The 22,187-nt window shown below is 41.6% G+C and overlaps 1 protein-coding gene across 1 annotated transcript in view; it reads right to left on the bottom strand.

Annotated features, from left to right (window-relative positions):
- Positions 1-22,187, bottom strand: part of LOC116987363 (ABC transporter B family member 1-like) — a 118,977-nt gene that overhangs the window by 22,525 nt on the left and 74,265 nt on the right. The window contains exon 18 of the mRNA XM_033043344.1: positions 14,708-14,824. Coding sequence (XP_032899235.1) covers positions 14,708-14,824 — 117 coding nt within the window. The remainder of the gene's footprint in view (positions 1-14,707; positions 14,825-22,187) is intronic.

Here is a 22,187-nt window from a genome sequence, read left to right as displayed (position 1 = left end):
CGTAAATAATATTCCATGATTCCAATATTCATATTTTAGAATGTTAACCTAGTGCCGATTTATTAATGGATTTGAAACTGGTTATATCACAAAAAACGATAGTTTTCTATTTAAAGTAGACAAAAAAGCTGCAGAAACTCAGCGGGTGAGGCAGCATCTGTGGAGCGAAGGAATAGGTGACGTTTCGGGTCAAGACCCTTCTTCAGACTGATGTCCGGGGGGGGGGGGGGGGGGGGGGGAGAAGGGGATGGAGGGAGAACGCAAGGACTACCTGAAACTGGAGAGGTCAATGTTCATACCGCTGGGGTGTAATACTACCCAAGCTAAATATGAGGTGCTTCTCCTCCAATTTGCGGTGGTACTCACTCTGACCATGGAGGAGGCCCAGGACAGAGAGGTTGGATTCGGAATGGGAGGGGGAGTTGAAGTGCTGAGCCACCGGGAGATCAGGTTGGCTATTGCAAACTATGCGGAGGAAATTCATTTCATCACTTAAGATTTTAAATAATTAGATTGTAAAATTACATGCAATTACTAATATCATTGTCATTTTTTTTATCAATAAGGTTTTGTTTTTACTGTTTTAAAAAGTTATAAAGGTGAATATTAATGGATGTTCATTAAAATAGAGCCCACGAGGCTTGCAAATTGGAGTAATTAGCAGAAAAAAGTGATGACCAGTTTTGAAGCCCCAGTTAATTTTATAAAAACCTGCTTGAAAACTAGGATTGTAAATGATTGAGAAAATGTACTCAACATTTTGCATTGATTTAGTTCGAGCACATTGCACAATAAAATCAGAGCCAAACCAGGCAGAAACCCAAAGCCATTATCTTTTCTCCCCAACAACCATAAAGATCAAAGCCCACAGCCCATAATTCACGATTAAACTTTAAGCAGAAGATTAAATTGTGCTCCATACCTATCTTATGAACCAATTTAAACATTGACCACCAAGAGTGTTTATCTTGTGATGGGGGAGGGGGGAGTGAGCTTTATACATGTAATTGCTCGTAATCCAGTGAAAGGATGTAGCCTTTTAGTTTGTTCAAAAGGGAACTGCAGATGCTGGAATATCGAAGGTACACAAAATTGCTGGGGAAACTCAGCGGGTGCAGCAGCATCTATGGAGCGAAGGAAATAGGCGACGTTTCGGGCCGAAACCCTAGCCTTTTAGTTTGATGTTCAGGGAAAACCTTCATTTGAATGATGCAACTTATTTCTTTTTGCAATCGATTTCATTGAGGAATGACTGCAGGATGAAGAGGGCAAGACAACTTACTTTTTACTTCAGGAACATGAACTCGAATTAGTTCACAGATCCAAACATCCCAAGGAAAATTCAATTTGAAACTAATCACATAGACTAATCTCACACTATTCTTTCCAATAATTAGAACCAGAACACTGGAAAAATGTCCCTTATGGAAGAAGAGTGACAGGCAATCCTGAATTGTGATCACTGAATAGTGATCTAAATTAATACCCATTTGCTTTCATCTCTTGTCGAGCTCAAGGATTCAGATTGATCTTGTTCCATGGACATCCAGACTGAAGTCGGCATTCATTACACACCTGCAAATTTCCAACTCAGTATCAGCTCATCTGAAAACCGTATCCATCAAACTTGCAGTGCAATTATTGCAAGCACCAGGTTATTACCTTTACAATAATTACACAGACAGATGCAGTAAATCTGTCCTCGCGGCCTACCAGCGGGTCCTGGAGCGACGTTTCCTGAGGGGACCTGGCCAGAACCTCGGCTTTGGCTGGAGCGCTATCGCGGAGCGGGCGATGCCTTTCCTGGGTCGCCGCGCTGGAACTCCAGTATGCTGGGACCGCCGATGAGAACATTGTGGAGCCGCGGTTCTGTGGAGCGGCCAGCTGCAGCGCTGAACTTTACATCCTGGCGATCTCTCGCCAAGATCGCCAGTGTGTGGAGCTCCGTCCAACGCGGTCTGTTGGCTTGGAAGCCGCGGTCTCCGGTAAGAAGGCGGCCGTTCCTGGCACCCCAAGCCGCTGAGGGTTCTCCCAACGCCGGAGCACCATCACCCGGCGAGAACATCGGGCGCCGTGGCGGCGACTGTGGAGGCCTCAATAGGCCCGACTCTGGGTGGACAAGAGGATGGGGACTAGACTTTGTGCCTTGCCCCACAGTGGGAACCACTGTGGGGGGATGTTTTTGTGTTTTGGTGTTGAACTTCTTGAATGCTATGTTGTATTTTTATTAGTGTGCTGCAAGGACATCTGAATTTCCCCTGAATAAGGGGATTAATAAAGTAAATCTAATCTAAATCATATCCTTTGAATATTTATTTGTACTGCACATTTGATGTATGTTGTGCTAGAGTTGGAAATCCACGGTCTGAAGAAGGGACCCGACCCGAAACATCACCCATCATTTTTCTCCAGTGATAATGCCTGACCCGCTGTGTTACTCCAGTACTTTGGCTTCTATCTTTGGAAATCCACCGGTTCATATTGAGATCACTTAACCTAAACAGTTAGAAAACATAGAAAATAGGTGCAGGTGTAGGCCATTCGGTATGATCATGGCTGATCATCTAACTCAGTATCCTGTACCTGCCTTCTCTCCATACCCCCTGATCCCTTTAGCCACAAGGGCCACATCTAACTCCCTCTTAAATATAGCCAATGAACTGGCCTCAACTACCTTCTGTGGCAGAGAATTCCAGAGATTCACCACTCTCTGTGTAAAAAATGTTTTCCTCATCTCGGTACTAAAAGATTTCCCCCTTATCCTTAAACTGTGACCCCTTGTTCTGGACTTCCCCAACATCGGTAACAATCTTCTTGCATCTAGCCTGTCCAACCCCTTAAGAATTTTGTAAGTTTCTATAAGATCCCCCCTCAATCTTCTAAATTTTAGCGAGTACAAACCGAGTCTATCCAGTCTTTCTTCATATGAAAGTCCTGACATCCCAGGAATCAGTCTGGTGAACCTTCTCTGTACTCGCTCTGAGTTAACTGAGTAATCATGCCCACAGGAGTACAGCAATCTGGAGATGAATGTGGCGATATGGATAGAAGCTGAAATACTTTTGAATGTAGTTGCTTTTGAATCAGCCCTTATAGAATGCAACTGAAGGGTAGAAAATGGAAAAGGGAGAGCAAATCAGCTCTCTGCCCAATTGGTTTAACACCACAGCAACAGAAGGTGCGAGTTTAACTGGCATCTGGTCAAATAAATAAATTCAATTTATATTTAATCTCAACAAAGCTTTAAATAGCTGCATCAATAACAGCCCTTATCAAATTTATTCAGTCCATCATGTGTAATTTTAGAATCTTCTAATATAAGACGTGTGTAATATGATATTTCCATTTTAATTACAAAGGATAATTAGTGTACTAACATTGTCATCTTAGTTGATTCATAATTAATACCAGTTTTTATTATGTTCTCACCTAACAAAGATCTGTTCAATTACTTTAAAGGAAGAAAATCAATTGTAGAATCCCATAAACCCATTTCACATAGAAATGCATAATTTGAATTGATTTTAAATGCTTTGCAATTGGAAAGATTCCATATCCGCCTCAGTGCAATTACAGTTCTCCAGAGTTCACCTTATTAATCTTGGACTGTATTTAATAAAAGACTGAGCACAATGATTATTTCCAGCCATTTACGTTCTTATATTGCAGAGTGCTTTATCAGGGTTTTAGAATCCCTATGATCTCAAATTGTTGAATCAATTTGCAAATCATCCTCAGGGTAGAGCACGACAGCACCTTGGCTTTAATCATTCAAGTAACGTTAAAAATGTTCATTCTTGATCATTCAAAGATGAGAATAAGTTTATCATTAAAGCTTTAATGACCAAAAAGAAATCAAGAGGTTGTGGATGTAGCACAGTCCAACACATAAACCAGCCTTCTCCTCCCCATCCCCCCAAATCAACTCAAGTGACACCATGCTATGTTTGGGAAAGTAGCCAATATTATCAAGACTCACTCACACCCTGGTCATTCCCTTTTCTCTTCTCTTCTGTCAGGCAGAAGATACAAAAGTTTGAAACCACCAGATTGAAGAACAGCTTCTTCCCTGTTACCAGACTCTTGATCGGACCTCTCACACGCCAAGCTGAATATCCAATCTTCCAATAGACCTCCTTGCACTTTAAAAAAAATTGCACTCTGCAGTTGTAACATTATATTTTGCAATTTATTTTCTCTTTTGCACTACCTGATGTACTCTTGCATAGTAAGGTTTACTTGAATAGAATGCAAAACAAGGTTTTCCACTGTATCTTGGTACACGTGACAATAAAACGCCAGTATCAATATTAACTAATATAATGTAGAACTGCAGATGCTGGTTTATACCAAAGATAGACACAAAGTGCTGGAGTAACTCAGCGGGTCAGGCAGCACCTCTGGAGAGAAAGGATGGGTGACGTTTTGGGTTGGGACTTCCCCAGAGATGCAGCCTGACCCGCTGAGTTACTCCAGAACTTCGTGCCTATCTTTGACCCAATATAATGACCCAGTAAGAATACAGAAAATTTCAGCTTGCTAACACAAAGGTGGCTGCTATTGTGAAAAACACTCACTCTACCTTCTTGCGGCTGATGTTTTGAAGGAATTGCTGATTCAAGGCAACTGGTTTTCTTTCAGTCATGGGAAACAGTGATTACACCAGTAACAACTATTATACATCTTCCTCATTGATTGGGAGCCTTCCCCCACATTTCTAGAGTACTGTGCACCATTCAAAAAAAATCTATAGCACAGGGTGATCCAGTTTTTATTACTATGATTCAAGGCTTTCAATATCATTCGCCACAAATGTTTAATATATTATTAACCATTTATTCCTCAAATCCAGAGCCATTTATACCACTTATTCTGCAATACATTGCATGGAAATAATTCATGTTTCAGTGCCATTATTTTAGGTTAAAGTTATATACTTTTGTACACATTGTAATAGTAGCTAAAGCAAAAAAGATGCAAACACATAATATAAGACCACAAATCGGAAGGATTGACCAAGTAGCTTAAAGTAAAATCAAGGTCAGCTTTATTTGATTTTGGATGAGTTTATGGCTTTCAAAAATGTCATGTGTTTTCTGATGGTGATGAAATAATATCTATAATACAAATGACTGCAGATTAATTAAATAATACATCCAAGGTTCCGTGGTGAACGAGATGATTTATTTCAAAATTGACTCAGTGGCAGGAGGAAGAGGTAATCGTGGATAATTGTTTTTCACGCTGGAGGTCTGTGACTAGTTATCCACTGATGGGATCAGTGCTGGGTCGTCTGTTGTTTGTCACATATTAATTATTTGGATGAGAATGCCGATCGCATCTTTGCAGACGTCACCAAAATTGGAAGCATCTTGGACAGCCAAGGTAGTCGGCTCACTTACAACAAGATATTAAACAAGTGGGAAAGCGGGTAAAGAAATGTCAGCTGGAATCTAACTTGGACAGGTTTAAGCATTTTCTGAGATGAAATGAAAGCAGGACATACACAGTGAAAGGCAGTGCCCTGGGTAGTGTTGCTGAACAGAGACACCAAGGGATACATGAACATAAGATAGCCACAAAGTGCTGGAGTAACTCAGCAGGTCAAGCAGCATCGCCAGGAGAAAAGGGTGGGCGACGTTTTGGGTCGAAACCCAGTCTGAAGATACCTCTACATAGAAACGTACATATTTGCCTAAAAGTGGCAACAAAGGTGGATGGGATGGTGAAGGTGTATGACATGCACTGTGGTATGAGGCACTGAGTATATGTTAGAGTTGCACAAAGCGTTGGTCAGTCCACACTTGGAGAATCCTACGATAGGATAAAGATAAAGAGGGTGCAGAAAAGATTTGTGAGGTTGTTCCCTGGATTGGAGGGTTTAAGTTAAAAGGAAAGATTGGCTGGGTTTGCTTACCCTGGAGCGAAGGAGGCTGGGAAGTAACATGATTAAAGTATAAGAGGTAGAGATAGGGGTGATAGCCAGTGTCCATTTCAGTGGTCAAGTTGCTTAAAAACTAGGTGGTATATGATCAAGGTGAAAGGGAGGAGGTTTAAAAGAGATTTGCAGAAAAGATCTTTCACACAGAGTAATTGGTATCTGCAATGAGCTGCCAGAGGCAGTGATAGAGGCAGGAACAGCAACACTTACAAGATACCTTTATGAACAAGATGCAGGGGTATATGGAATTAAATAGAGGCAGGTGGGATCAGCATAGATAGGTCTGACAGTTGATGTGGGCAGCAGCCGAATGGTCTGTTTCAATGCTGTATGTTTCTCTCACTCTAAATGCATTTGAGTTGAAACAAAAGCAGCACACTTAGATTTCACACAATGCATCATTTAATGCTTGAAGCATGTAATTACCCAAATAATTAGTGAGAAAGGCGCCATAAGTTAGGATCTGATTAACATTTTTAATTGCAGCATTGTGAAATTACCTATGATATAGGAGGGGGAAAAGCAATGCTCTGTCACTGGACCCAGCACCTGGCCCCGTTTCCAGATCTCGTTTTTAAATACCTGTTATTTAAAACACATTTTAAACTCTAATGGCAAAAAATTGAATGGAGGGATATTATATCTGATGTTGACCAGACCCTCCAACACTGATTCTTGCTGCTATCTTGCAAGTATATCTACCATGTGATAAGAACTACATATGATAACACTGAGACACAGGGAACCTCAGATGATGGTTTACTAAAAAAAGCCAAACTCAGGGGGTCAGGTAGCATTTTTGGAGAACATGGATTGGTGATGTTTCAGGTAGAGACAGACTGAGGCTGCTCTGCTGTACTGGTAATCATTACGGCACATGGGTAGCACAGTGGCACAGCGATAGTGTTGCTGCCTTTTAGAGACCCGGGTTCGATCTTTTCTATGCCTGCTGTCTGTACAGAATTTGAACATTCTCCCCATGGCCGTGTGGGTTTTCTCCAGGTGCTCTGGTTTCCTCCCAGAAATCAAAGACATGCATGTTTGTAGGTTAAGTGGCCCCAGTCAATTGCCCCTCATGCATAGGATGCAAAAATGGGATAACAGAGAACTAGTGTACGGTGATTGTTGGTCTGTACGGACTCGGTGGGCCAAAGGGCCTGCTTCATCACTTTATCTACAAACAAAGCTAAATTAAATATAACTATTGCTAAGTTTGTTTTACTTTTGTCCTCTACTTAAGTGAAATATATGAAAAGGATATATCCTGGGCTATTACCAATACATGTTCTCAGATGAACTATAGCAGATTACAGATCTGTTTAATTGAAAGTTTTTTTAAACTGATAAATTTAAAAGCAATATTGAATTTCCCAGGCTGCAGAAAAATCTTACAAATAATAATAATGTAGTTTTATGCACATGGGTTACAAAGCCATTAGATAAGAAATCTGGTAACATTATGACAATAGAGGAGATTTATGAAGTGTTTTAATTCCTGAGAGGGAGTTTGGGGGTATACTCCTTTTAGAGTTTCTCATGAGAATATTTCAAGATTTCACTGAAAATAAGCACTTCTGAGAATTGCAAGATTGAAAAAGGAGTTAAACAAAGGTCAATTTAATAGTTGCAGAGGTACCTGGTTAAAGACAGAATATGGTCACCACCAACAGTATCTTGACAAACCTGTATGTACTTCTTATCAATTATTGTAGACACACTTGTACGAGAGCAGCAGGAATCACAGAGTGGAAAAGTGTCAGAGGATTTGGTCAACATTAAACTTAATGACCTTGCATTCTTTTGTTTGTCATTCGAGCTTTAAAACACGTTTTAAATAATAGCAGGTATTTAAAAGTGAGGTCTGTAAACGGGACAGATGCTTGGTCAAGCGGCAGTGCATTGCTTTTCCCCATCACAATACATCCTAGGAAATTTCACAATGCTGCATTTAAAAATACCACCAACAGCAGCTTGAGTTACACCTGCAAACATTTATTTAGTTAAATTAACACATTGTTTAATGCTTAATTTGGTTTAGAGATTCAGCGTAGAAACAGGCCCTTCAGCCCACTGAGTCCACACCGACCTTCGATCACTCGTTCACACTAGTTCTATGTAAACCCACTTTCTCATCCACTCCCTACACATGAGGGGCAATTTGCAGAGGCAAATTGACAAACCTACACGTCTTGAGGATGTGGGAGGAAACCGGATCACCCGGAGGAAACCCTGTGGGGCAGTGGCTCTACCAGCAGCGCCATTGTACTCTATTGTACATTTTTCTCAGTGGTATATTAGAAGGCTGTAAATAGTTGGAGCAGGTTAAAATCCTTTCATGTGTTATATTGAAGAGTTCATGAACCAGACAACTAGGCCAAAAATACGACAAAATTAGTAAATATGATTTGTAAGGTGGAGGGGTAGGGGCTTGAGGTGGTGGTGAGGAATTGAGTAATATGAAATCTGCAAATGTAAACGTTTGGTCAAACCTTTCCTTGAACTGGTGTGACTAACAACTTTGCATTAAAAAAATTACAATAAACCCAAACAATGGAGATGGGATATGTTGGGCAATGTGGAGAAGTTGGGCCAAAGGGCCTGTTTCCACACTGTAAGACTCTATGACTTTCCATGACTCTGTCATCGTCTACATCCTTTAAAAGCCAATGCATAACTAAGCTATTACAGCCCACTACCAGCTACTGCATCTAACTGGACACATCATAATAACTTCCGTGCATGACAGATTATAATGGATGCCATGGCAGTGAAGAAATCCAGAGGAATTTTATTTTGATTGACAGCTTTCTCTTGCTCTTGCAGAAGCTGCAGGGCTAGATACATTTGCAGTAATAGACTGCGTTTCCTGTTATGCATCTGTCCTGATCAGGGGGAGCCTTGATTAATGCCATGCTGTTGCCAGTTTCAGCAAATGGTTACATTAGAGCAGCATTATGGCAATACCTTGAACAAGAACTTAATACTTCCATTAGTTTTTATGCCCTAATGCTGGGTAGTTATTAAATTCTTAAGACACTAAAGTGGAAATGGCGGCGCTGCCCTGGCAGCAGCGGCTCACCTGCAGTCCGTTTGTTTTTGATTTTGGGTTGTTTATTTCGTTTTGGCTAGTCCAGATTTTGGTTTTTTAGTTTGTGTTTGGGGGGGGGGGGGGGGTTGAAACGGGGCTTGCTGTCTCTCCCTGCGGGGGAATGCGACTTTTTTGTCGTATTCCCCTTCTCTGCCTCCGTCTGCACTGAGGCCTAATGGCGGAGCTGGCGACCTCGAGGCTCAGGAGGCAGAGCCCGCCAGGACTCGCACTGGGCTCGATCTCGTGAGGACGGCCCGGCTCGGGGCTGGAACAGGGCTTCCGTGAGGGGCTGTGACGCTCCCGTGAGGACGGCCGGCCCGAGGAAGGAACGGTGCTCCCGTCGGAGTGGCCGAGCTCGGGGAGGTACGCGCTCCCAGCCCGAGGGAGGAGCGGCGCCCAGTCGGGGCGGCCCAGCCCGAGGGAGAAGCGGCGCACAAGGTCGGCGGGGCCAAGAAAGAGGGAGGAGGGCTGACATGGAGGGGCGGAAAGAAGAGGGAGGAGCGGACGAACGGTCGAGGGGCGGCCAAGAAAGAGGGAGGAGAGGGGCCGGTAGGGGCGGAAAAGAAGAGGGAGGAGACGGGCGATGGTCGGGGAGGCAAGAAGAGGGAGGAGAGGAGACCAACGGTCGGGGCGGCCAGAAGAGGGAGGAGCGGCGCCCCGTCGTGGTCGGCCAGCCCGAGGGAGGAGCGGCGCCCGGTCGGGGCGGCCCAGCCCGAGGGAGAAGCGGTGCCCAGTCGGGGCGGCCCAGCCCGAGGGAGGAGCGGTGCCCGGTCAGGGCGGCCCAGCCCCAGGGAGGAGCGGCGGCCTGGCGCGAGGCTGAGACAGTAACGGCACTCACGTGAGGGCGATCCGGCTCGGTGCTGGAACGATGCTCCGGCGGCTGGGACTGTGTTCTGGCGGCTGTGACCTGAGTCCGGGGTTCGGCCGCGGGCCAGCGGCTGTGTCAGCAGGACTGGTGGACGGCAGCTTCGACCACCCCGGGGCCGCGGTGTTTGAGCCGCGGGACTGTTTGCTACATCGCCCGGTGGGGTATCGCCTCAGCGCAGAGAGAGAAGAGGAGGGGAGAGACTGCAGCCCTAAGACTTTTTGCCTCCATCACAGTGAGAAGGTGCTATGTGGACTCACTGTGGTGGATGTTAATATGTGTTTATTGTTGTTTTTTTATTGTATTGTATGTATGTATGACTGCAGGCACGAAATTTCGTTCAGACTTCGGTCTGAATGACAATAAAGGAAACCCTGTAACCCTGTAACCCTGTAAATACAGTGCCCGTCATAATGTTTGGGACAAAGACCCATCATTTATTGATTTGCCTCTGTACTACACAATTTGAGATTTGTAATAGAAAAAAAAATAAAAAAAATCATACGTGGTTAAAGTGCACAGTCAGATTTTAATAAAGGCCATTTTTATACTTTGGTTTCACCATGTAGAAATTACTGCAGTGCTTACACATAGCTCCCTCATTTTAGGGCACCATAATGTTTGGGACACAGCAATGTCATGTAAATGAAAGTAGTCATGTTTAGTATTTTGTTGCATATCCTTTGCATGCAATGACTGCTTGACGTCTGCGATTCATGGACATCACCAGTTGCTGGGTGTCTTCTCTGGTGATGCCTGTATTGCAACCATCTTTAGCTTGTTTTCGGGGCTAGTCCCCTTCAGTTTTCTCTTCAGTATTTAAAAGGCATGCTCAATTGGGTTCAGATCGGGTGATTGACTTGGCCACTCAAGAATTTATCATGTTTTAGCTATGAAAAGCTCCTTTGTTGCTTTGGCAGTGTTTGGGACCATTGTCTTGCTGTAGAATGAACCGCCGGCCAATGGGTTTTTGAGGCATTTGTTTGAACTTGAGCAGATAGGATGTGTCTGCACACTTCATAATTCATTATGCTACTATCATCAGCAGTTGTATCATCAATGAAGATAAGTGAGCCAGTACCTTCAGCAGCCATACATGCCCAGGCCATGACACCCCCACCACCGTGTTTCATAGATGAGGTGGTATGCTTTGGATCTTGGGCAGTACCTTCTCTCCTCCATACTTTGCTCTTGCCATCACTCTGATGTGTTAATCTCCGTCTCATCTGTCCACACGACCTTTTTCCAGAACTGTGGTTGCTCTTTTAAGTACTTCTTGGCAAACTGTAATCTGGCCATCCTATTTTTGCAGCTAACCAGTGGTTTGCACCTTGCAGTGTAGCCTCTGTATTTCTGTTCAAGAAGTCTTCTGCAGACAGTGGTCATTGAGATTTGAGATTTCCACACCTGACTCCTGAAGAGTGTTTCTGATCTACCGGACAGGTGTTTGTGGATTATTCTTTATTATAGAGATAATTCTTCTGTCATCAGCAGTGGAGGTCTTCCTTGGCCTGCCAGTCCCTTTGCGATTAATAAGCTCACCAATGCTCTCTTTCTTCGTAATAATGTTCCAAACAGTTGATTTTGGTAAGCCTAAGGTTTCACTGATGTCTCTAACAGTTGTATTCTTGTTTCATAGTCTCATAATGGCTTCTTTGACTTTCATTGGCACAACTTTGGCCCTCATGTTGATAAACAGCAATAAAAGTTTCCAAAGGTGATGGAAAGACTGGAGGAAAGACTAGGTGCTGAGAACTCTCTTATACCTGCATAAGGAGGCATTTAAACACACCTGAGCAATTACAAACATCTGCAAAGCCATGAGTCAAACATTATGGTGCCCTGAAATAGGGGGACTATGTATAAACACAACTGAAATGTCTACATGGTGAATCCAAAATGTATAAAAATGGCCTTTATTAAAATATGACAATGTGCACATGTGATTGTTTCTATTACAAATCTCAAATTGTGGAGTACAGAGGCAAATAAATAAATGATGGGTCATTGGCCCAAACATTATGGAGGGCACTGTAGGTGGACCGCAAAGAAAATAGTCTTTTAGTTCCATAAAATATTACTTTGACATGAATGCTTTTCTTGAGAGCAATTCCTCCCGATTTTAATTTTATTTTTCTGACCTATAGCTTGATATTCAGTCTCTTGATAACTGTATCTTTATAATTTGGAAAATAGTTAATTACAACTATTTTATCTGGGATAAGTAACACAACCATCTTCACAATATATAATCAGTGTTTAGAGGGATGTGGACCAAATGTGAACAAATGGGACTAGTTTAGACAGGCATCTTGGTGGTATGGACGACTTGCGCTGAAAGGCCTGTTTCTGCACTGCATGACTATGCTGTTAAAAAGTTGTTTGTTGCCTCTTCTCCCATTGAACTTTAGTCAACCTTTTGCACAGGATATCATTATCGTATCTCTGAACTTCTTCTCAAGATCTTCCAGCCTGTTCCCCATTACATTCACTCTTGATAATCCCCCTCCTTCTACAAAAATTTTGCATTCTGCAGCCTTTATCTGCACTTTCGAACAATATCACAGAAAGCTTATAGAACAGGGACATTCAGTTCAGCAAGTCGGGCAGCAGCGTGGCGCAGCGGTAGAGTTGCTGTCTTACAGAGCCAGAGACCCAGGTTTGATCCTGGCTACGGGTGCTTGTCTCTACGGAGTTTATATGTTCTCCCCGTGGCCTGCGTGGGTTTTCTACGAGAACTTCAGTTTCCTCCCACACTCCAATGACGTACAGGTTTGTAGGTTAATTGGCTTGGTATAAATGTAAAAATTGTCCATAGTATAGGATAGTGTTAATCTGCAGGGATCGCTGGTTGGTTCAGATTCTGTAGGCTGAAGGGCCTGTTTCCGACCTGTATCTCAAAACTAAAAGTCCATGCCTGCCCTATGCACGAGCAACCCTGTCGCTCGCACTCCCTGCCCTTTTTGTCATTTCAAGTGCTTATCCAGTTCTCTTTGAAACAGCCTTGAAAAATCAGTACATTCCAGATCATAAACAGACACAAGTTCATAAGCCATAGGAGCAGATGGCCATCATGCCCATCAAGTCTCCTCCACCATTCAATCATGGCTGATCTATTTTGCCCCCTCAGACTCACTCTCCTTCTCGCCATAACGATTGACGCCCTTACCAATCAAGATCCTGTCACTCAGCTTTAAAAATACCCACTGACTTGGCCTCCACAGCTGTCTGACAATGAATTCCACAAATTCAACACTCTATCTATCCACATTGCTATTGTCTCTCAACGCTGAAATCATTCTGCTAAATATTTTCTGCATCTTATCTATGTTCTACACGTTTTTTGCAAAGCCATGCCCAGAACTGGACTCAATACTCCAATTGTGGATGAACCAATATTCACAAAGATTCATCATTACATTCTTGCCTTTGTTCTCGATGTCTTTACTTGTAATCCCTATGATCCTATATTAGTTTTCCCAATTACTTACCTTCTATGAACCTGGCACAGGGCTATCCAGATCCTTTGTAATCATTCACTACTTATATGATTTTCTATATTTTCCCGCCAAAATGGACAGCTGCACATTTTGCATCATGATACTCCATTTCTTAGATTGTTCTATAACCTGTTACTTAATCTGCTTGCAACCCTCCAAAACACATTTACAAGACCTTTATATAACTGCCATTTCTTGTAAGTCACCAAAAAGGAATTTACTGCTGATGCCCATGGAAGAGGACAACATGCTACTTGCTGACAATGGCAGCACTGATGGTTGTGCATTGATCAGGTTTGACCATCATTCAGAAGTAATCTTTTGATTAGGTCTACCAATATTCTATCCCAAATTGAACCCAAGTTAGGGTAACGTCTGATGCACCCATACCCCATTGTGGACTTGGTACTTTGTATCTGGAACTTGTACAATATTGTGAACTATATTCTGAACTCTGTATCTTCCCCTTTGCTCGAGCTATTCTACTCGGATTTGTCTTGATTGTATGTATAGTATTATCTGGTCTGATTGGATAACATGCACAACAAAGTTTGACTATAACTCGGTACACATGACAATAATAAATTTAAACCAACACCTTCGATCAGCTTCTTCCCCTCTGTTACTTGAAAGGTCCTTCCATAAGCTAGGGTACAGTCCTATTCACCACTACCCAAATGCAGACATTGTCTCTGTAATTGTTGTGCTACAATGCCGTGTACTAGTTATGACTAGTGAGATACTATACTACACTATGATATTATTCCTTGCTCTACCGAGTGTACTTGAGTTTGGCTTGATTGTATCTATGCATAGCATTATCTGATCTGATTGGATAGCATGCAAAACTAAGTGTTTCACTGTACCTTGTTACATGTGACAATGAACCAGAAACACCAAAAATTACACAAAAATAAAAATTCCAACAGAATCAAAATCAAAAAGCAGGATGCAACTAATGCCATGGATTACTTGCCTGCAGAAATTGAATGGAAACTAAAGTGCCTAAATGTGTGAGGAAAACTGTTCCTGTCAAATTCCTGTAAAAATTGACATAAATTTGACTGTCTAGTTGACACAAAATGTGTCAGGGGAACTGTTACTGTCAAATTCCACAACACAGCAGCCAAACAGAATTGCGCAGTGATATTGCACACAGCTGCAAATTATAATGTGACTGATGCAAAAAAGTATTACTACTGTGTAACGTTTAAAATATTGGAATACCAGTTGCCTTACGGTATGAAATTAAAAACATCAACCGTTAAACGACTAAATCCAAGATTTTTCTTTGCTTTGATTACAATACTAACCTCGTCCAGTAGCAGCAACACAGGATCCATGATAAGAGCCCTGGCAATAGCGATCCTCTGCTTCTGGCCTCCCGAGAGACGGATTCCTCGCTCTCCTACGATAGTGTCATAACCATTCTAGGGGGAAAACAAATCGAAAATGATTAGAACACAAAATGCTAGAGTAACTCATCGCTGTAGAACATGGATAGGTGACGTTTCGGATCGGGACCCTTCTTCAGACTGATTGGAGTGGGAAGGGAGCTGGAAGAGAGAGGGAGGTGGGGGAGCTGGAAGTGAGAATGGTGCGAGACAAAGTTCAGTTTAGAGATACAGCGCAGAAACAGGCCATTCAGTTCGCACCGATCAGCAATCAGCCGTACACTAGGATTATCCTACACCAGGAACAACTTATAAAGCCAATTAACCGATAAACCTGCACATCTTTGGAATGTGGGAGGAAACTGGAGCACCTGGAGGAAACCCACATGGTCAAGGGGAGAACGTACACATGTCGTACAGACAGCACCCGTAGTCAGAATCGAAGCCGGGTCTCTGACGCTGAAAGGCAGCAACTCTAATGCTGCACCAGTGTGCCATCCCTGGGAAGTGATAGGTGGATACAAGCGAGGGGAGCTGTGAATGGCAGATGGTTGGACAAAGGCCAGAGATGAAAAGACAAAGTGTGAGAAAGAGATAGGGATAGAAGAGGGGCAAAATGTGAAGCCAGAGGAAGGAATATAGGTGGAAGGGGAAAGAGAGAAATCCAGGTGGGGCACAGGGAAACAGGGGAGGAGGAAATGGGAGGGGGAGGGGAAAGAGGTGGTGCTTGGAGGATGGTTACACAAAATTGAAGAATTCAATGTTCAAGCTGTTAGGCCGTCAGAGTGAGGCAAGCATATCCAATTGAAGATTCTATCCTCAAATTTTATTCAAGATTAAACACAAGGAACTGCAGATGCTAGTTTACAAAAAAAAACATAAAGTGCTAGAGTAACTCAGGCAGCATATCTGGAGAACATGGCAAGAGAACATTTTGGGTCGGGATCCTTCTTCAGGCAGAAAGGTTCCGACCTGAAACTTTGCCTATCCATATTCTCTAGAGATGCTGTCTGACCGACTGAGGTACTCCAGCACTTAATGAGTTTTTCCTCTATTTAAGAGAAGGATATATACATTTTAAATGGCTTCTTTTGTGCTTTAAGTTGACCGAGTCTACTTCATTGTCCCACACAAAGGCATTCTTATTCCTTACTGCAGATCTTCCTATTGGCTAGAGCACAAGGCTGATCCAGGTGAACCATCATCCCTTGATCTGGATAGACACAATTGTTAACGAACTTTGGCAGTATATAATATATTCCTCATTAAATTGCCAGTCCTTCAGTTGGTGACAGTCAGCTGACATAACATTAATGAATCTGACTATGAGAGTTTCAACAGCAGCTTTACTAGGACCAGACTGTCCCACCTACACGTGTAACATTGCTGCTTTTGTAGGCCTCAAGACATTGCTCTACTTGGCATATTTTATAGTTTAGATCAGGAAGCTCGTAATGGAATCCAATTTGCTATTCTGCTAGATCACCCAGCCATGTCAACAATGTGATTGAAATTACTAGGCAGAACTTTAATTACTGCAATAAGGATGTTTTAATCCTACAAAAAAATCCTGTGGTTACTTGGACATCAATTTACTCGGTTTTCTTTTTCAATTAGTTAGAGCATTGATCAAGTGGGCAATCTACTGAAATCAGATAGCACAGAAAATTGCAGAAGTCTTGGTTATTCAACAGTGAATGCAGATCTGAGACTGTACCACTCTTTCATGATAGGCAGCAACAACGTACATAATGAGACAGGCAAAGTGCAAACATGTGCCAGCGTCCTCTGTGATATAGGAAAAAACTGGCATTAAAGGGCTCCAACGTGTTTAGGAGTCAGAGGGCCAAGTTAGAGTCAAGCGTGTTTAAATATCATATGTCTGAAAATGGAACAATGAAATTCTTTCTCGTAGCAGCATAATAGATCTCTAAACACAGTACTCATAAATAACATATTAAAAAAAGGTTAATAAAATAAATAAAACCTAATATTAGTGCAAAAAGGCTCTAGCGCAACAAAGACAGTTTGTAGTTCATAGCTTTCTTGGTGTTTGCAAAGTTCAGGATCTGCTGGGAAGAAGTCGATCCTGAACCTGGTGGTCACGGTTTTCAGGCTCCTGCATCTTCTTCCCAATGGCAGGAGTGAAATGAGAGCACTGCCTAGGTGGTGTGAATCCTTGATGATGCTGGCTGTCTTTTTGAGGTGGTACTTCCTCTAGATCCCATCGATGGTGGGGAGATCAGTAATTTAATTTAGTTTAGAGATACAGCACAGAAACAGGTCCTTCGGTCCACCGAGTCCTTGCCCACCAGCAATCACCATACACTAGCACTATGCTACATACTGGGGACAATTTAAGATCCTTTATTTTACCAAAGACAAGTAACCTACAAACCTGTACGTCTTTGGAGTGAGTGTAGGAGGAACCCGGAACACCATGGGACAACACATGCGTTCATGAGGAGAACGCATGATGGACTGTTTTGGCTATTGAATTAAATGTTCATCTTGTTATTGGCACAGCAGACAACTGAGCCCCAGTGTTAAGTGTATGACAAGAGAAAAAGCATAATTTATACGAGGATGTGGGCAGGGAAGGGTGTGTAGAAAGCAGTAAGGCATGTGATTACTAAACAAGATAACAAAAGGGTCAGGTTTAAATCTGAAAAGGCATTACAAATATATTAAAAAATGGTGAGAAAAGCACAAACATTTTGCTACTATCATAATCAAACAGCATGGGTGAATGACAAAACAGAGTGATTGAATAACTACAAAAATCCACCTATAGTGCCATGGATAGGCATGATGGCAACGTTCATCACTGGTGGTTGCAGACTTTGCAGTGAAACCCTTATACCCCATTCTGAATTTAATATTAGAAAATCATTCTGACCAAGGAATATTGCCTCAAAAAAAATTGGATAGCATTCCCTAATGATTACAATAAACTTAGCTCAATTGGCAATGATTAATGTTCATAAGCTATCGGAGTAGAATTAGGCTATTTGGCCCATCAAGTCCACTCCGCCATTCAATCGTGGCTGATCTATCTTTCATTCTCAACCCCCAACTTCTGCCTTCTCCTTGTAACCTTTGACCCCTTGCTATTCAAGAATCTGTCAATCTCAGCCTTAAAAATACCCAGTGTCTTGGCTCCACAGATTCACCATCCTCTGACTGAAGAAATTCCTCCTCATCTCCTTTCTGAAGCCATGTCCTTTTATGCTGATATTGTTCGAATTACTAGTATTAATAAATCCCCGTTTTGTAGATACCTATTGATGATGACAACCATGGTTTACAACATTGACGTAATCACTTTAAGCATTTCCATTGCCTTGATTGGCTGCATAGATGATTCACACAAATTAGGAAGGACATAGATTCAATTCAAATCCAAGACGTTTCAACGTGGAAATTGATCCCAACCTTTATGCTCTGGATAATGTAATTGTGTTTGTTAAGACTGGTTTATTGGACTTTCAATTTGTTTTCATTAATGCCAAAAAATAACAGCAGCAAATACTCATGCATCATGATCAAATTGCAGAGTGAACCAACATGCGATTTGAAGTTAGTAATTGAGATTTTACTTTACTGCAGAGTACATGGGAATAGCATATGCTGAACATATTGCAAATTACATTTATGCTTCAGAAGCATTTCATTTGTTAAAGGAGTGATGTACCATCACTTTCTATTTCGTGAATAGAAAGATAAGTCGGGATAATTATGCCACATTGCAGATTTGGCAATAAAAAGACTTGTACAACTTACAAACTATATTTAATTTTCTTTGTTACATTTAGCCTGATCAGCATTTCGAATGCTCAATGTGGTTTGATTCAGCCTGTCTGGTATTCATTTAATAACAATGGACATGTTTTCCTTTTAACTAGTAGGTACTTAAAAACAACAGATGGTTTCCATTTACTATTCAGTTTGTCTGGAATTTAAAGGAAAAATAGATGATCAGAAGGATAAACACTGTACATGGCATTACCGCGACAAAAAGTAGATTTTTAAGGTTGCTTTCCAAATTAAATGCATTTACAAAAAAAAATGCTGTGCTGCTTCATAGTACAGCAAGATAATTATAGATTATTCTCCCCTCAAATAGTCTGCCCTGCATAAAAAGTTGAACACCGCGTTTTCGTAAAGGTGCTTAAAACAAAGTAAAACAAAAGTGGGTTTCAAACAGGCCGTTTCCCATGGTTAGGAAGTCTAGCATAATGGAATACAGATCCAATATTAAATGCAAAAGACTTGGGAGACAGAACAAAAACAATTTAAAGAAAGAAAATACTTTTGTGAACTTGTGGACTGGGGTAGAGTTGCTGCCTTACAATGCCAGGCACCCAGGTTCAATCCTGACCATGGGTGCTTTCTGTACGGAGTGTGTGCTGTGCGGGTTTTCTCTGGGCGCTCGTTTCCTCCCACACTCCAAGGATGTGCAGGTTTGTAAGTTAATCGGCTTTGGAAAAATTGTAAATTGTCCCTAGTGTGTAGGATAGCGTTAGTGTACAGGGTGATCGCTGGTCGGCACGTACTTGGTGGGGCGAAGGGCCTGTTTTCGCACTTTGTCTCTAAATCACTCTGCAATTTGATCATGAGGCATATTTGAGGCTGTTAGTTGTTGGCATCTATAAATGCTCTGCTTTTAGGCTACAGCCCCTAGTTCTAGACTTCTCAACCATTGTAAGTAAATAGCATCTTCCAACTCTTATCAGTTTCCTTTAAGATCTTGAAAAACTAGCCCCATATTCAAATTCCAAGATATTCAACCCAGGTTTGTGTAATCCCCCTACAACATTTACCTCTTGGCATCCAGATTTCATTAGTACAACCACTTATATCCGACAATCATTATCAATGGTTCTTTATTATTATCACATGAGCAGAGGTACAGAGAAATTCATTTTTGGATAGAGTTCAGTAAAGTATTACCATACACAAGCACAATCCCCAATCAAGTACAAAGTGTATAGAAATAGTCCACTGAGACTATATACAAGAGTTGCCAGGTTTTGGCACCATTTAAGACCAAGATGCTTTAAGCGCATAAGAAGGAACGACAGACAGATGCTGGTTTACACTAAACACAAAATGCTTGAGTAACTCAGCGAGAAAAGGAATAGGTGACGTTTCAGATCGAGGCCCTTCTTCAGACAACCCCCCCCCCCCCACTTAACTGCATCCACCAATCACTTGCCAGGCTTTGTCCCACATCTTTCCAGCTTTCTCCCCCCCAATGACAATTAGCAGAAGGGTCTAAAGCCGGAACATTACCTACCCATGGCCTCCTGAGATGCTGCCTAACCTGTTGAGTTACTGCAGCACTGTGCAGTAATTTGTTTTTTACATTATACTTCTCATCTACTTCCTCTTAAAGTCCTGCTCCATAATGTTGTAGTTACTCTTCTGCCTGTCTTACTAATTTTGTTTAAAGCAGGTATGAAATCCATTTCATCTTTTACACAGGATTGGTTTCAGTGGATTCTTCATCTCTACCTTGTGGAGAGAATGATATGGGATCAGAGCCGACCTATGGGATAAAGTAGAATTGAACTCTCTAATTTTAGTCAACTAACTCAAACAAAACCTTTTTTCTCCCCTTCTCTCCTCCTCCCCCCCCCCCCCGCCCCTTTTTCTTTGCCCCACCTGAACACACACCCATTTCTCAACTTCCATCCATATTCCTTCCTTTGGCTCCACAATTTGCACCTCTTCTATTCCTATCTCACTTTTTGTTGTTTCATCTCTTTGTCCAACTGTTCGGCTATCACCCCCTCCTAATATTTACCGACCATCACCCTCTAGCCTTTGTCCTGCACCCCTTCATTTCCAGCTTTCTTCATTCCCTCGTCCACCACAATTAGTCTGAAGGGGGGTCCTGACCCGAAACACCTATCCATGTTCTCCAGAGATGCTGCCTGACCCATTATCCTTTTATATTGGATAAAGACCTTCACTTGTGTGGAGGACAAAAAACATGTATTTGTTAATCCTAACATCTTGTTTATGTTGCACCATCATCAATGCAATTAATCTATGACAAAGATTAATTGAAAACAAACTAAATCTCGGAATTACTATTTTTCTCAGCAATAATTCAGCCATGATTAGTGTCAAGGGTAATGGTAATGCATGAAATAAATCATTTTATACGATATTTTCAAAGTTACTGAATATATACAAAATTCCTCTAAATGAAACACATTAAATAGATCCTTTCGGGCACAAAATTACTTTAAAAAATTGACGACCGAGTTATTTTTTTAATAAAATAATCAACAATAACATTTTTGCTTATACATCCCATTGAAAATTAGAGTGGGAGTTATAGTAAAGTTTTTTCAAGGCAAGCAATGCATTTTTTATGTGAAAAGAATTACTGTTCTGAGCAATGGGTGACTTGGCAATAATCTCCAATTTTTCCTAACAGTTTCTTTTACAACAAAAATCAAACCCATTATTTGTAATTGAAATGATGAATATTTAATTTATACCATTGGCAATTTGTTCACATTTTATCTTTAACCACAAAACCCATGCTAAGTTCTTCAAAGGAGAACTTCATGTGCTTCCAGTCTTACCAGCAGGTCCTAACTTGAACTTATTAACCCTTCTTTAATTATTCTAGACGTCAATAGCTCCCTTTTAATCATGACCATGGTTTTGTTCTTTCAAAGCACCATGTCTTATACATATCAAGCACTTCTATCCTTCAACTGACTAAAATGTTCACGGTGTTCCAAGACTTCATTGGAAGATTCTTCTATAACCATTCATAACCCAGCATAAAAGGAAACACTTGTTCCTTCTCTCATATTGAGCTTCCCACATCCATCCCAACCCAAATATATATATTTGTATTCCGGCAACATTTCTTTATACTGTTCTTTGCTCTTTATAACATCCTCACAAACCAATCTACATTAGTCTAACATCATTACTGTACTGCATTAGATCAGCAACTAGTTTCAATCTTCCTTTTGCAGGATTCCAAACCTGTAATACTCATACACTTCCTTTAATTTTCCTAATTTCTGCAATATTCTCATTTAATCCCATCTCCATGCACCTCCCTATTACCTCACATTCTATGTTATTTATAAATTCTAAATGCCTGATCAGCCTTTCTGAAGAAGGATCTCAACCCAAAACGTCACCTATTTCTTTCCTCCAGAGATGCTGCCAGACCCGCTGAGTTACTCCAGCTTTTTGTGTCCGTCTTCGGTTTAAACCAGCATCTGCATTTCGTCCCTGCACAGCCTCTCCAATTGATGTACTAGCAGTAGCAATTAAAATTCCTGGGCATTAACATCTTGGATATGTGATCGGGGGACCAATCACAAATTGGTGGGTCATCAGTGTAGAGAGTTGGAAGCTT

The sequence above is a fragment of the Amblyraja radiata genome, chromosome 25, assembly GCF_010909765.2.
Source record: "Amblyraja radiata isolate CabotCenter1 chromosome 25, sAmbRad1.1.pri, whole genome shotgun sequence".
In the NCBI taxonomy this organism is placed as follows: Eukaryota; Metazoa; Chordata; class Chondrichthyes; order Rajiformes; family Rajidae; genus Amblyraja; species Amblyraja radiata.
This window is presented reverse-complemented; position numbering and strand designations above follow the sequence as displayed.